The sequence below is a fragment of the Brassica rapa genome, chromosome A03 (genome assembly GCF_000309985.2).
Source record: "Brassica rapa cultivar Chiifu-401-42 chromosome A03, CAAS_Brap_v3.01, whole genome shotgun sequence".
NCBI classification, from domain to species: domain Eukaryota; kingdom Viridiplantae; phylum Streptophyta; class Magnoliopsida; order Brassicales; family Brassicaceae; genus Brassica; species Brassica rapa.
In genome coordinates, this window is record NC_024797.2 from 5,653,639 (window position 1) to 5,669,603 (window position 15,965).

General features: G+C 34.8%; 2 protein-coding genes and 1 long non-coding RNA gene across 4 annotated transcripts; 1 reads left to right on the forward strand and 2 right to left on the reverse strand.

The window, feature by feature from the left end:
• Window positions 1-106: 106 nt before the first annotated feature.
• Window positions 107-2,653, reverse strand: LOC103856939 (gibberellic acid methyltransferase 2). Of its 2 annotated transcripts, XM_009134065.3 has the most exons (4): window positions 2,064-2,653; window positions 1,237-1,524; window positions 1,085-1,117; window positions 107-634 (listed from the first exon to the last, which is right to left on the reverse strand). In XM_009134065.3, the coding sequence occupies exons 1-4, from the start codon at window positions 2,565-2,567 to the stop codon at window positions 269-271; spliced, it is 1,191 nt and encodes a 396-aa protein (XP_009132313.1). In that variant the 5' UTR covers window positions 2,568-2,653; the 3' UTR covers window positions 107-268. The 2 variants fall into 2 exon arrangements, with proteins under 2 accessions (XP_009132313.1, XP_009132314.1); XM_009134066.3 differs by lacking the exon at window positions 1,085-1,117 and having other exon boundaries at window positions 2,064-2,650.
• Window positions 2,654-2,895: 242 nt separating this feature from the next.
• On the forward strand, window positions 2,896-9,129 carry LOC103856940. Its single transcript, XR_630927.2, has 2 exons — window positions 2,896-4,718; window positions 5,068-9,129. It is a non-coding gene; the product is annotated as an uncharacterized LOC103856940 (long non-coding RNA).
• An 869-nt stretch (window positions 9,130-9,998) lies between these two features.
• On the reverse strand, window positions 9,999-15,322 carry LOC103856941 (peroxisome biogenesis protein 5). The gene is made up of 15 exons (XM_009134068.3): window positions 15,038-15,322; window positions 14,772-14,900; window positions 14,541-14,673; window positions 14,079-14,272; window positions 13,436-13,693; window positions 13,017-13,136; window positions 12,573-12,734; window positions 12,056-12,237; window positions 11,437-11,671; window positions 11,257-11,341; window positions 11,018-11,127; window positions 10,717-10,941; window positions 10,559-10,624; window positions 10,372-10,466; window positions 9,999-10,291 (listed from the first exon to the last, which is right to left on the reverse strand). Exons 1-15 carry the CDS (start codon window positions 15,155-15,157, stop codon window positions 10,213-10,215), a joined length of 2,193 nt encoding a protein of 730 aa, XP_009132316.1. The 5' UTR covers window positions 15,158-15,322; the 3' UTR covers window positions 9,999-10,212.
• Between the last annotated feature and the right edge of the window lie 643 nt (window positions 15,323-15,965).

Genomic DNA, 15,965 nt, shown 5'->3' on the forward strand with positions numbered 1-15,965 from the left:
GCTTACAAGATATTCAGTTTGTTAAATTCGATATGCATGGCTTGATTACACTAAACTTGGCTTGGTTCGGTTTTTGCAGTATTAAATAATCTCTTTTGGCTTATAATGTCCAACCCTACATGTTCCATATACACGTACCCCAATTCCAGTTTACATTCTCCAGCAAGTAAACGCGACACACATTCATATATATTAAAACAAACGACAAACCATATATATAGATAAATACGAACAAACACATTTCATACATAACGCTATAAACATATAATCATTCAATTCGGATGGCAGAAAAAGCGACGACTCCAAAGAAACAAGTTATATGAAGAAATTCTCGGGTTGTAGAAACCCGGTTTTCATATCTTTTGAAGAGCTCATCGCATAGGTCCGGTCCAAGGTAGACGTCGACCATAGGACGAATAGCAGCTTGGACCAAGTTGGTCCTGGCTCGTCCGTACGAAACGGGATCTTTTTTCCACTCCTCATGTTTCTCGTCGGAGGATTCAACGATTTTCATGTATTCCATTTTCTCTATCTTGAAACCACCGATACGGTCTATTCCGGCAGCCACTTCCTCCGGACTTCTCATGTACGCCGGTATGTTGAATCCGTCTCTTGTCTCTTCATCTATCAAACCCTTTTATCCAGACAAATCATAAAGCGTTTAATTAGTTTGTGTGTGAAAACATATAAAGTTATAAGTTAGCCTTTTGGTAAGGAAAAACTGTGTTTTCAAAATTACGTGAACATGTGTGTTTAGCGGTTGTAGCAAACTATTATACTAAAACAAACATAACACGTTACATTTTAATGGTATTCGCCATCAAATTTAGCTGATTTGAGAAATTTCTATGCATTTTTTAAAGCAGGTGGTAAAAAGTGGTGTTTTAGCAGAAAAAAGAAGTGAAAAGAACATTTTGTTTTGACACCAGTGAAAAGAACAGTTAAAAACTCCAAAACTATCAACTGGAGAGTATCAGAAAAAAAAAAAAACAAAATATTCACAACAACAAAACTCAACGGACTACCGTTATAAACAAATTCCTTTGGCAAAGAAAAAAAAAACAAATTCGTCATTACCTCTTACCAAGTTAATTAATGCGAAAGCCAGAAACGGTCCACTAGAGATAAAAAGTGAAACGTCATCTTGAACGGTTTTGTAATGAAAACATGAAAGATACCACGCATTTGCATATATACATATTATGCACCCACACGTGTGTATACAGATAAATTTACCTCATCTATTAAATCTTGCCAAGCTTGTTCCATGGTAGTTGTGAAAGGATGTTTGGCTCGAGTATCCTGATCACCAAATTGACTACTTGAACCTGAAGGACGACCACCCATTAATACAAACAACACTCCTCCCTCCACCATTTCTTCTTTCCGACACTTCAAAAAATCATCCAAATCTTTGTCTGATTGCTCTGTGTATGCATCAACCACTTCTTTCTTCGCCCCTTCGATCCACGTTTTCCCTTTGTTCCATGTTCTTGATCCTTTCTCCAGTACTTTCTCCGGTATCTACAATACCAAAAATGATCTCTCTTTCAATGCACAAATTTTAGAGATGGTTTATACGTAATAAAGCCATAAGACGTATATCTCAAATATTAGAAACATTTTAGAACCTAGTTCTCATGGTATTATGTTATTGTTTTGAGAGTAATAAAACTAATTATTCAAAATAATTATATTCTTCGAACATGTAGAGTTTCTTTAATAAAGTCAAATTGCACTTCTAAATTCATTTGGATTCTGGATATTCTTCACTTTTTTTTGGTAATCATGTTAAAACTGGATATTCTTCATTGTAATTGTGAATATAACACATGGAATATATTTCTTACCACCAGACCGAGTATAATAATCATCTTAACATATATAAACAATATTATAATTAAGTCAAATGCCCTTGTAAATTAAGTTGGATGATGGATATTCTTCATTTTAGTTGTGAATGTAACACATGCACTCTATTTCCTACCACAGACCAAGTATAATAATTAATCTTAAACATATATAAACATTATAATATAAAACATTATTAGTATGTATTTGACCTGAGAGAGCCAATGTAGAGCACTTAAGCTCACAGCGACATGGATCGTTCCTCTCGGGAAAAGCCGGTCATAGAACGAGCCAGCGACGCCGCCGGCGAAATATTTGGACGAATCAACTTTCTGTTTCTCAGACAACAATCTAAACAACATGTTGAAGTCATTACTAGGCAAATCACAGAAAAAAGCCTCAAACTCCAGCGATCCACCACCGCACACCGTAGTGAATAGCTGACGTAAAGTCTCAACCACCGTATCCACGGTATCGAAAGTGTTGGAGCCGGTGGCGCAGCCGAGGTCAGCTATTCTGATGATCGGAGAGGTGAAGAGTTTGATGGATTGGAGAGATGAGATAAGGATTGGTTTGCATAAGGTTATAGCCAAAGCTTGGCAATCGGAATTGTTGACGTAGCTGACGTCACCTTCACCGCCTTGCATACATAGTACACGGTGGAGACTGGTGGAGGTCCAGTCTTTTGCCGTTACTGGAAGACTTGGTGACTCCATTGGTTAATATTCTATTGGATAATTGTAAAAGAGACAATAGAAAAAAGAGAGAGAGAGATAGTTTCTGGTTGTGGAGTTACAAAGCTTAGATGAGGTTTGTATTTATACCCAGCGCGCATATACATATTGACATACACACATTAAGCATGCATATTCGATATAACTCTTTGACATTGGAGTTGGTGAATGGTCGTTATTTATATTTTACAAAAGTCATTCTTGTATATTTTAGTACTGGAAAGCGTTACATGTTTACATACATAAATATGTTGTTTTTTATACAAATTATAATTATTGGACCATTTTAGATTTGTATGTGTCATTTGGCATAGAATCATGGTAATATTTAATGTATTACTTTAGAATAATTATGTAGAATTCAGTTTTATCGGAAGTTTGCAAAAAAAAAGTTATCATGTGAAATTTCTATTGTTATTATGTATATATCATACACACCATTCAAATTTTGTGTCGTTCAAGTTTATCTGATATTTTTTTTTCAGAAATATACACATGGCTTTTACAAAAAAAATAACATACTGTATAGTACAACAGATTTGATGGTTTTATCAATTATAGCAGTTTTTATTAGAATTTTTAAGAAATTTGAAAGATAACCAAGTTCTGTGACTAATGGTAATTTTTGGAGGTTTAGTGTATACCAGTGTCGATTTTTGAGTTTGATTCCCGCATTTGTTAGTTTGGGTTTCGGTCTACGGATTAAACATAGTGAATTGTAAGATACGCTGGGTTCATCATGTGGCGATAGTTAGAAAATATTCAAACATGAGTCAAACAATAGTATTACGTTTTCTAACAAAATCTACTTTATAATATTAAATTTGTTTTTAGGACTGATGGATAACCGATAGGTTCATAAAAAAAATTTCGAAAGATGACAAAAATATACAATGCGGAAAATACGGTACAGACAAAAGTAGATATACATAATTAATTGATGGAAGCGAATAAGCAACTAATTCGCACACGTAACAAAATAAAAGAATTATAATATTTTGGTAATTGTGTGTTTCTGAATATTCGCGTAGAATAATGAGATATATTAATTTATTTTTTATTTTTCGTTTAAAGATTTTGAATTGTTTTAGCTTTATACGTAAAGTCGTTCATTATTGGACCGAATGTATATATTAGTTGTTTTTTTTTTTTCCGAATGTATTATTTGTTGGTAAGAAAATTGTATTTTGTTTGTTTTCACCGAAGTTTTGTTTCATTGTTGTTCATGCATGGCAGAAACGTTTGGTACATGCACGATCAATAATTGGATGAAAACAGACGTTATGAAATAAATATAGTAATTAAGGGGAAATATAATAATTAAGGATTATTTTGTAGACAAGAAATAGTAAGGAAATAAATGTATTAAACAATGACGCAAATTGTGTGGTCTACTTAATTTAATCTTAAAATGCAACACAAAAAATCTTCAGTTGCTGAATATTTTTATGCTCAGTCAAAGCAAAGGTATTCTGGAACTTAAATATCACACCGTTCGCGAAAAGTAATTAACTTAAATTTATACCCTAGACATTTTGAATGTGTTCCACGTAATTTAGATAATTATCTAATGAAATAATATTTTTCCTTGTAGATTTATATGATATAGCTATTATTTATATATATGTACACGTCATGGTCAATGTATAATATAAACCAAATAAATGGGCAGGTAGGTTTACATTGTATATGTAGCGTTATTACGAATGTCTCTGTCTCTCTAGTCTCTACTCTGGATTCGTTTCCTCATTGGATTACATTATAGGACGAGGATCAAAGTTCCCATCTTTTAAGGTTTTTCTTTTTATTTGTAACTTAGGTTTATCTTTATTTATCTAGAAAGAAATGGTCTTTTATAAATCCAGCCTTATTTTCCTCACTTCATCTACGAATTAATTAACCTTATTTAGATATTGCTTGTAATGGATAGGTTATTAGCATAAGTAGACAAAAGATTTCGTGTACGTCTTTTGATCTTAGCTGCATTTCACACTATATATACAATTGTTTTCGCAAAATGTGAATTTATAACAAAAACTGAATGAAACGTACTCTAAATCATCTCTCTTTTTTTTATAACATCTCCCTAAATCATCTCTTTATATTGTTATGGCAGAACCTAATTAAAGTAGAGTGAGTTTCATTGTTTCTTCTTTGATTGGACGACTAACGAAAAGATTGTTTATCAAAAATAAGAAAGTTTGAGTTGTAAAGGTTTTGAATGGTATATATGGTGGTTGATAGTTTACATCCATATACTATATATAGTTAACTGTCTTTGGTTTTTGAATTTATAATATGTAGTTTATTTAGCTTGATAATCATAAACTTTTGTCACGAACGCTACTTTCCGATTTGCGACTTCTTGATCTCATACCTTCAGATTAGACTTATTTACTCTCTAGCTAGTTTTAGTTTTTGTCTCCATATAAACCCTTTTCGCCTCTCACAGCTTCAACATCGTTGCATGTTCATATTACAGGTTCTAAATCAATTATAGAAGACAGTTTGCATTCGCTGTTTCTTTAAATCGTGGGTCATGTTTCTTTAAATATTTCGTACTTTAGAAACTCTGGTTTGGTGTAACTTGTGTCTATGTTCGCTTTCCAGTTAATCTTCAGATGGATCGAGTGATATAGTACTTTGTTTTGCGTTGTCATGTAGAAACTAATTTGCGTTTTTAACTAGTAAATATACCTTTTATATCATCTCGCTTTTTAGATTTAGATCGGACATTGAATTTTTTTTTTTTTGGTTTGATGCCTTAAATGGAAAATAAAGACACTTTATAAGATGAAAGATCACTAATCTTATGAGTCGCGAGAGCTATGGATCGATGCCGTAACCAATTGACTTTCCGGTTTGGATCTAAAAACTTTAATCGCGCCCATATACGCAACGTCCATAGGTACATATCAATACCTAAAAAAAACTAAAGCGACTTGATCAAAAAAAATAAAAAGTAAAGCGGCTTGGGATAAACAACTTTTACAGAAAATGGACCTTTGACTTCGTATGGAGGTTTTAGATGATGAAATGGTCCTTTATTACACCTATATAGAGTGATTTAAGAGTTGCCAATGTCCTCTTTTCAATCGATGGTCTGAATCCCAACTTGCTTCCACCGATTTTTTTGCTTTAAAAATATTGTATAGCCGCCCTATGCGAGCACTTCTAATGACTTTGGCATGACACAGACTTATCCATGGGGAACTATACCAAAAAAATTCTTTAAACTTAGTGAAAGCTCTTTAAACTCTATTTAACATAAAAAAAAATTAAACCTTTTTTGTCAACCCAAGAAAAAAAATGTAAACCCTTTCTTTCATCAAACATTATTTCATGAGAACGGCTGTTCCATTCTATATAATTTCAGTGAAGTGAATGATGATAATGTGAAATGGGATATATAACGTTATACGAACAAAAGGAGAAAATTTATAGAGAACATTGAGGTCTGGACTAAACGACTTTCTAATATTATATACTAATAAAAATTCAGTATTGCAAATCTCTTGATAAGATTTTTTTTTTTGTTTGGAACACCTCTTAATAAGATTTAAAACACCAATAAAACATACTAAACAAACATTTTAGTTAATTATTTTAAAATTAAATAAAATATGTTATTACATCAAAAGGAAAAGACTATCTATCACATCAAACTCAAGTGATTCGTTTTTCTGAGGTGTGAACGCCAAAGGCGTACGTGGTGGACCGGTTTAGATCCATGACTGATCCCTAACAAGCCTCGTCTGGCTGTACCATCACATAACTGCCAGGTCTATCACTACATCCTATAACTCTTGAAACGGATTATGCTCTTTGAATAGATCGATCGTTGATGACAGCCTAATGGGTTAGACACACAATTGACTGGTCTACTGAAATGGGTTAAATGAAATAAGATGCCTAGGTTTATAAACATTTATTTTTAGTTTCTGCCTACATTTTGATAAACATTAAAAATTGATTATGAATATAATGACTACGACAACAAAATTAAGAATCAAATTTAGAAATCTTAATTCTTGAATTCTTTTATATTTTATGAGATAACCCGCAAGATAATCGAATTAACATGAGCCACGAGACTCAAACTAATTTCCAAACTAAATTGAATCGAAATATGATATGAAATAAAATGTTATAAGTTATGGAATAATATATGTCCTACTCTGGTACCATGTAGGGGGATAGTGTTCCAAATTCTTGCATCAAATGAAACTTAGCCACGAAGACGACATTAATTATTTTATATATTTATATTTAAAAAATTATAAATTTATATTGAGCCAATGTATATTCATGTAATTCCAGGTATAATTTGATTGGTCCATCATATTGCAGCCATATCTTCAACCTTGGTATAAATCTCTATATAGTTAGACCTCATCAAACCATGAAACTTTTATATATTAAAAGGACACTTACAGCACAGTGATATGAACCAATGATTATATGTATAATAGTATAATACTGTATTGATTCAAAACCAAGTTCCTTTTCCATCACTGACACTACAAAAAGTCTTCACCAAATATATATGCGCATTTGTCAGATAAAGTGAAACCACTTGCATGAAAACTATGGCTCCCAATGGTAACATCCGTCCCGTACCGCACCGCAGTTAACAGTAACAAAAATCTCTGTATATAAAATAAGGCTTCGAATGGTGACCATTGTCCCGCCCCGCCCCGCAGTTAACAGTAACAAAAATCTCTACATATACTATATATCTATACATTTTTATAACTGTTAAAATCGCAACGCAGTTAAACCGCTTATCCCGCACTGCTCAAACCGCAGTTACCATTAGGAGCTTATATTTATACATTTTTATAACTATCAAAACCGCACCGCAGTCAAACCGCTTGTTCCGGACCGCAGTATCCGCTATATTTATACATTTCTATTTTTTGTGTGTGCGACTGAATTGCGTGCTGAAAAAAATCCATCAGTCATAAAAGTAAGAAATCTTTATCTAAGGAACTGTAGCTACGTACTCTCATTAGCTATATAGCGTATAGGTATAGAATGAGACTGCGATGGCTATAGAGTATAGATAGTTAGAACCCTACGAAGCACGTGATGAGTTGGTCAGAACTCAGAACCATACTGTAACACTACTATACTAGTGATCGTTTCATTGGCTATATTGCGACAGCTACTTCTGTTAGGCTGTACGCAATCGGTTGGTTAGTCTGGTGAAAGTTTGGTCTGAAAAGTGTGATAAAACATAATATCTACAGTTACATAGAAGAATGTAAGAGAAAATTTGTAAATTAACAGAACGAATGGCTACATGGCTTTTCAAAGCATCTTCTCATGTATGCTCTTGATTTTCTACGTTTACTTGTATTAGCTCAATAGCCGTCTAAAACCCAAACTCATCTCCTTGGAAATTAAAGTTTAATTTCCAGTTGATTATATATTAAACTTTTCAATTTCAAAAAAATTTAACATACGTATATGTGTCGGTATAGCTATTGCCTATTGTGGTGTTTATTGCAAGTGACTCGTGGTCGTAGGTACGCTTAAGCATGGGAGTGTCTTAGTACTACTGTCTACAAACTCGAGCGATCGAGCACATACACATCAAACATTCAAACTCAACAACAAAGTCTACTGTCTTTGTAATAAGTGGTTCTTGTAAGTTTTTTTTTTTTGGTAAAAATGTTAAATTTTTTTACCATTTTCAATTTTTTTGGTTCTTGTAAGTTGTAACCACAATTCTTGTAAAACGAAAAACTTGGTATACATTTTAACATTTGCACCAAAAAGCGTACTGTCTTGGGTGGCATACGCACGTGTATATGTTATTACCAATTAGAGTTTTAGTTCGCTGTATAAAGAAAAAAAGCAATGTGTAAGCCTTGTGAACTTTAAGCAAGAAAGTTAATTCAAGAAACCGTCATCATTCTCATTTTTTTTTCTGAAGCTCTGCTTTAACTTTCAATAATTGACTGGTATAACCTACAATGTTTAACGTATAACATTTCGGTGAATGCTTCACCTATGTATATATGCAGCTCTCTCAAAGGGGAACGTGGTAATAATTAATAAAATTTCTTAGGTCTTGAGACGATAACATATTGTTCTGATGTCGGAGAGACCGCATTTTCGGATACGGTAATACATGGACGTCTCTTTCCACAATTTCACTCAAAAGCCAAGCTTGTTAGCTTATCCTAGGTCTACGTAGCTACATCTTTATATAAAAATGCACCCTAATTAATATTTTAGCACGTGCAAGGGGAGCGGTCGAACAGGGTCTAAAATTTTAGAGGGCCCATAATTTTTTTTGTTATAGTAATAGTTATAAATTTAAAAATCAGATAACTATATTTAAGTTTATTTTTCTATTTACTAACCAATAAATATATATTACAAATTTGATTTTGTTTACATAACCAACAAAATGCAATAATTCAAGAAGTAATTAACATTTATATCAATTATATATTTTGGAAAGTACAAAATAGTTGTCGGTGTTTGTTTTAATATTCAATGTAATTTTAGAAAGTTCAAATTCTAAATTGATCATGCTTAGGAAAATATGATTAATTAGTGATTATAAATAAGGAGAGAAAAGTTTTTATTTTAATAATTTTTACAAAAAATAGTAAACACAAACAAAAAAGACTAGTCTAAGCTTCTGTCTAGAAGAAAAATAAAGAGTCCCCAACTACTTGTTTAATCAAATCAAGAGTCTATGGCTTTTTTTCTAACGACTATCCAGATTCTTTGCTTTTAGTTTTTATATAGATTATAACTCCTAATTATGGATACAAAAAAAAACTCAAAAGAAAAAGAAGTTAAAAAATTCATAGTCTCAAAAAGGTGTTTTTCGTAAGTTTTTAATCATAAAACTAAAAGATTTTTCTTCTACTTATATATTAGATTGTGTGTATTTATTATATCTTATAATAATATTTTGTTAAGAAAAAACATAAAGTATTTAAGTTATTATAGAGGGCCTTGTTTTTCTTTTCTGAACAGGGTCTCGATTGAGTTTAAGACGGCCCTGGTCCACTACCTTCTTCTTCTTTTTGATGATTGTTACCTCTATGGTCTTTTAGGTTTAGGTCCATAGAGGAAGGATCCAATTAAATCATCACGGTTTTGCAGATTTTTAGTGTATTTAGGTCCCATGCATAGCGTTCAAAATATGTAACTAGCTAGTCCACCCATGTACACTTTTTAAGACAAAGACTAGCAATGATTAGCGCAACTAAAAAACAGCTGATATTTTCATTTTTTTCTCAACTATTCAAACTAAACATTACATTCGATTCGAATTAGAAGAGGAATGACAGATCAGATACCTTCACATCCCACCACATTTTATTTTGTTTCTCAGTACATTTCTGTAAAAATTGTATTAGTCAGAAGAACGGGACACCACAAAACTGAAATGAATTCTCTTGAAGCATTATTATTAGCACTTCGTGTTATACATTTACCTCTACATAATCATGTATTGGTATATCTACAACATTACGAATGTAATAGTATTAAATCCTTTTTCTTATTTTTTTTCAAGTTCCCGTAAAAGAAATCGACTGTTTAACCGGTAAGGACCACTCGGACTTTCAAGGGTCTGAATCGTCTTTAGCTTCTCTACTCAAAGTGGGAACTCTTTCTGCAAGAGATCGAGATTCCTTGCCTCACAAGCTTCGATTAGGTCATGTCTTGACGCACAGCTACATAAAGTTTTAAAAAAACTTAGAAAAGTTTCAAACGACATAAATAGATTTTCTAGTTCAGAAGCTTTAATACATACCTTAACGAGAGCCTCAAGTATTGCCAAGCGTTATCTGCCTTAGGATTCATCGCAAGGGCACGAACATAATAAGGGATTGATTCTTTGTACATCCCCTGTTACATTTAGAAATTACACAATAGCATACAAAACTCACGTTAGTTCCAGTACAGACATTTGCTTCTGATACAAGTTACAAGAATCGAACCTGGTTTGCGTAACTGATCCCCATGTTTGCCCAGGCACGAACGTAATTAGGTTTTAAATCCAGAGCCTGCCAGTAGAAAAACAGAACAAGACAGTTAAACAGTAAGAGAAACAATGAGATTTGGAGAAGCTTTAATTTCTGTGCATCGAAGAGTTTACCTGTTGATAAGCAGATATGGCATCAGCACTCTGGACACTGTTGGCTTGAGTTGCGCCAAGCTTATTCCAAAGAGAATAATCGTTTGGTTTCAACTGTAAAGCTGTTTGGAAGGAAGTAATTGCTCTATCGAATTCCCTTGACAAATTGAAGAGAACACCTAGCACTATATGCACATCGGCGTCCTCAGGATTCATCTGAGAAGCTTCAGTGAATAATCTGGCAATCTGTTTATACATGGAGAAGGAATAGTGTTTCAATACAATTATGATATGAGTTTCAACTGTGGAGAATGGCACTTACATCAGCATGGTACAGGGAATCTGCAAGCTCTGGAGGTGCGATTGATCCATACTTGGGGTGATTCCGCAGCCATCCATATAAGTACTTCAAAGCAGTTGCTTGCTCCAACTCTGTTATGACAGGGTACAGCATATTAGTCACCAATCTAATTTCAAAAACGTATGGCCACAAGTAATCTTATTGAGTAACAAGATAATGTTACAAAAACAAACACATATTGCTAGATTTCAAGCACTGACCGTTGGTATGGCTCACACCAAGTGCAAGAAGCACCTCTAGATTTGACGGATCGGCCTCCTGTGCCCGCATCATTGCAGCTATTGCCTGCATCCACAATATTAAAAGATTTTAGCAACCTCTTCTTCTTTATTTATGTGCCATGTGTAAATAACGGTTCATGTAAAATTAATCTGAGTAACCTGTTGATCATCATCGTTCTCTGCGTGTGTGACCCCAAGTAATCTCCAACCTTCAGCATTCTCAGGATTTTTCATAACCTCAGCTTCTAGAGCAAGCGCTGCTTCACTCAGAAGTCCTTTGCGAAACAATTCCTGCCCTTCTTTCATAGGTTCCGGGTGACCCACATAAGGATTCATGTCAGAGAAGACGTATACACCACTATTTTGTTTTTCAGCATTTTTTTCCGTCAGAAACCTGGAGAGGGAAAGACTTATGTTAGATTGACTTGAAAGCCGAAGATGCATGTTGGTTAAGCATTGTGTCAAGATCTCCATAGATAAAAACAAAAGGAGGTAATCAAATATAACCCTTGACTAACTAGGCAAAGTATCAATTGTACAATGAAACGTAAAACTTAGCTATAGAAAAGGAATTGCATAGTTGTGAAGTTTCTGTCTACGTAAACAACAAGAAACCAGAGAAATTGCACAGGAGAGAAGTGAATAAACGACTTAAATGATTTAAGAAATGGAATTGGAGAGGGACCATTTAATTAGTTGATTCTTCAAATTTGTGAACGCACAAAGCACAATGAAAAAGACAACTTATAAAAGATCCATTAAATAATAATGAACTTACTCATCATAAGCATTTGCCCATGCATCAGCCGAACTCCCACCCGCGGGCCCTTCAGCAAATTCATCTACCCAGTCATCAACATTCAACTTTGAAAACTCATTAACCCATTGGTCCTCAGCCGATTCTTGCTGTCGGTTAGCGGAAGCAAACTCATCAGCCCACTGTTCTGGTCCACGTGCAAGCTACACGCACCAAAATAAAAAGCTTACGTTAGATGCAGGATGATGCTTATAATCGAAAGGAAAAGAGACAATATGTTGTAGCTAAACTTTCTACCATGTCAGAGACATCAGATTCTCTAAGTAATAAGGAACCATTTTACTGGAAAGAAGTGTACAGAGAAATCTACGCTCCGCCTTTCCACTACATTGCATTTCTAAAATACAAAATGCAGGAGATCCACTACAACAGCTAAGCTATGCAAGAACGGAATAACATTAAATCAATTTGCACTAGCGTGCTAACAGTAGCGAGTAGACCCTAAAGCAAAAACATACATTTATTAACCAGTACATACTTTCTCATTGGCAAATTGATCAGCCCAACTTGGCGGCCCCAGATACTGCTGTTCATATTCAGTAGCCCAGTCCCCAGGGGCAGGTCCAGGCTTGACCTCATTCTCATCCATAATGAGTTCACCGCGGCTCATCTTAGAAACAAACTGAAGGAATCTTGAATTCTGCATTCACCAAACACATTTTGCTAGGATTTTAGATAAATCCCAAGAGAACTGCTCAGCACAACATCCTTAAATGCAAAAGCAATTTTTGTGATAGTTTCGGAGATGTTCAAATTCTGGGGCACAAGCCCAAACATCGCCCCAAGAAGTTCTCAGCAATGGAAAAAAAAAGGGATCAGAACAGTCTAGAAAAAACAGATGTCGTCCAACAGTACAGTCTACTACAAACTTACTTACTGAAACTATGATCAAGGAAATGAAGGAGTTTATTTCTACACCAACCTGAAATTTCGGATTGACATCCTGAGACAGTGTATGGGCAAGCTTACGAGTCTGCTCCATTGCAGCTAAATTTTGCATATTCATACTTCTCATTTGGTTTGACATCAGTTGAGATTGACCCTTCAAAAAATATTCAACCAAAAAGGAAATAGGTGAGACTCAACGGTTTTCAGAACCTGAAAAGCTAAGGTGCTGTCAAATTAAACGCGAGTCAAACACTGATGAATGATATCACAAAAAAAGTTGCAACAGATTCAGGCTTTTGAACAACTATGCCATGGGAACTAGCAAATCAAAGCCTATACTCAACCAAAAATATAAGTCCTCGATATTCTGTTATACTAACTGCAAGCTTGTTAAACATGAGTCTGGTTTGGACATTCAAATAAAATATATCAGACAATTGAAGGAGAAAGTACCTGCTCGAACTCGGTGGCCCACCCATTCACACCATGCTGTTGCTCAAAAGAGTTGACCCATGCGTCAGGACCCCCATGATTCATCCCATGCTGATGCTGGTCAAATTCAGTCGCCCAACTATCCGCAGGATGTAAACCAGGCTTCGTAACAGCCTGAGACTCATTCCAGTAATCATCTAGCTCCCGAAATCTCCCAGGCATATGACCTCTAGCTTGAATGCCATCATCGATATCTAACGACGACAGTAATGCATTTACCTATAAAAACAACAGAGGACAATATAAGCAGCCAACAATTGAGAAAAGAAGTTGCAAACAAACACAAAAATAGAGCAATAAAAGTAACAAGTAACACAACAGTAAGGGTTCTAAACCAAAGCCCTGACCCTCATTTTCATTCTAAAATGTAAGATTTAAAAGCAAATTTAGGATCAAGGAAGCCGGACATAAACTATGAATATCATTATTACACTTCATCATAATATTGAATTAATTTTTAATTGCTAAAGAGGGACGACATGAATGATAGTACGCCAAAACGTTAAGCACATATCGTATAGCTAAACTTGACCCTTATAACCCAAGTTGAAGGCATACGACACAATGATGCAGCTACATGAAACTATCAGACAAGACAGCAAACCTGAGAATTGATAAATTCTTCTCCCCTGTCGGCAAAAAAATGCCGGGCCATTATGCTACTACGATCACGTATGCATTGTTTGTCACTTTGTGACAATCCCAGCACAGGGACAGGTGCTGGACGAAAAGGAATGCCACCACGGCTACTCTCAACAAATGAATGCAGAAAGTTTGACAAAACTCTTTGAGGGGGTCCTGCAATGGAGAAAACAATTTTAAGCAAGCAAGCACACTTTGACAAAAGCAATAAACAATGACAAGCCAAAACACGAGACGGCCATCTGGGAGAATTTGAAGGAACTCATATGCAGTTCACTGCTTTTCTTCCTACAACTAAAGATGTTTACTTTGTGATTGAAGATGTTACCATTCATTAAACATCAAAACCACAACATCAATCCATTTTGTACCCGGCTCTAAATACATATGATAGGAAAAGTAAGAGTGAAATAAGATCAGAAACCTTCAAATGTGGGCTGGACAGGCTCATACATAGGTCCCATAGGAGGCATAGGTCCACCACGCTGCACTTCATCCCAAGCTGCACCAAGACCATTCTGATCCACAGATCGAAAGCCACGGAAGAACTCTGTCCCCTGATAATTAGCAGACCCATCAGAAAGGTATATAATCAGTAAATGCTACAACTTTATTAAAAACAAAAAGAGTCAAAAATTTGCATAACATTAATAACCTGAGCACCAGGTTGGAGAAGAGGCTGATCTAACTCAGAACCAGGAAGCGAGCTTAAGTGTTGGTCCTGAGAGTAAAACTGAGGCCCGGGACCTGAACTGGTGGCATTAGGTATCTCCTTGAGCCTTTCCTGCCCCCACCAAAATCAGCAATCAAAGTCAGAGATTACGTAATGCTTTTTAGCGATAAGGACAAACAATATCTAAAACCCCCCCAATATCTCGAATTCGACTTTGTTCAGCATGAAACTGAATCAAGAAGCTAAACCTGAGTTTTGGAAGAGGAACCAAGTAGCGCGTTGGTGAGAGCTCCGAGGGGGTTGGAAGAAGAAGAAGAGCCGGGAACTGCGCAGGCCGCTCCGCCGTTGACAAGGTCTCTCATCGCCATGCTGTCAAGTGATTACTACTACGCCGCAATAACCGTCGTCGAGTTCTAATTAGAATTGGTTCCTCCGTCCTCTGATCACCTCCTCCCAAATCGCAATCTATCGTTTCTTCTCTCGTAGCGGTGTATTATTATTTTTTTTGTGTTTGGCCACAGCTTCGTTGGTATTTAATATATTTTATTTATATATTATCCACACCACACACATTTTTAGGCTCACCAACGCATTTCTTTTTTATTTTGTGAAAAAGAACAATTTTACTTTATTATCCATTGCGAAAACTGTATTTTTGGTGAACTCTGTTGCAATTTGCAAATATTTTTTATTTTTTTTTATTAAAAATGAATGTATTCAATATTTTGTTGCAGTTTGCAAATTGTTTTTGTCTTATTTAAATTAATTGGCTCAATCAGAGCTCCAATCGGATTTCGGTTCGGGTTCATTCGGGTTTCAAATTCATTAATTTTAAATTTATTTAGATATTGCAAAAGTTGGAATTGGATTTCATCCATGTTTAATCGGGTTTCATTTGGTTTAATTGTATGTCGAAGCTCCAATTAAACCCGAAATAGTTTTGATTTCTTGTTTTAATTGGGTTATCAATTCAAAAATATCAATTTATACTTGACTAAACTCAATATATTTCCAATATTTTCAATAAATTGTGTATGTGGCTTTATCAAACCTTTTTATTGTCCTTCATAATAATTTTAAGAAACTCGTCTATCAACCATACGAAGCTCATTCTTGAACTATATGTGACAATATCATACATATCACAATTCATGACAAATTACCCTTGTACGAATG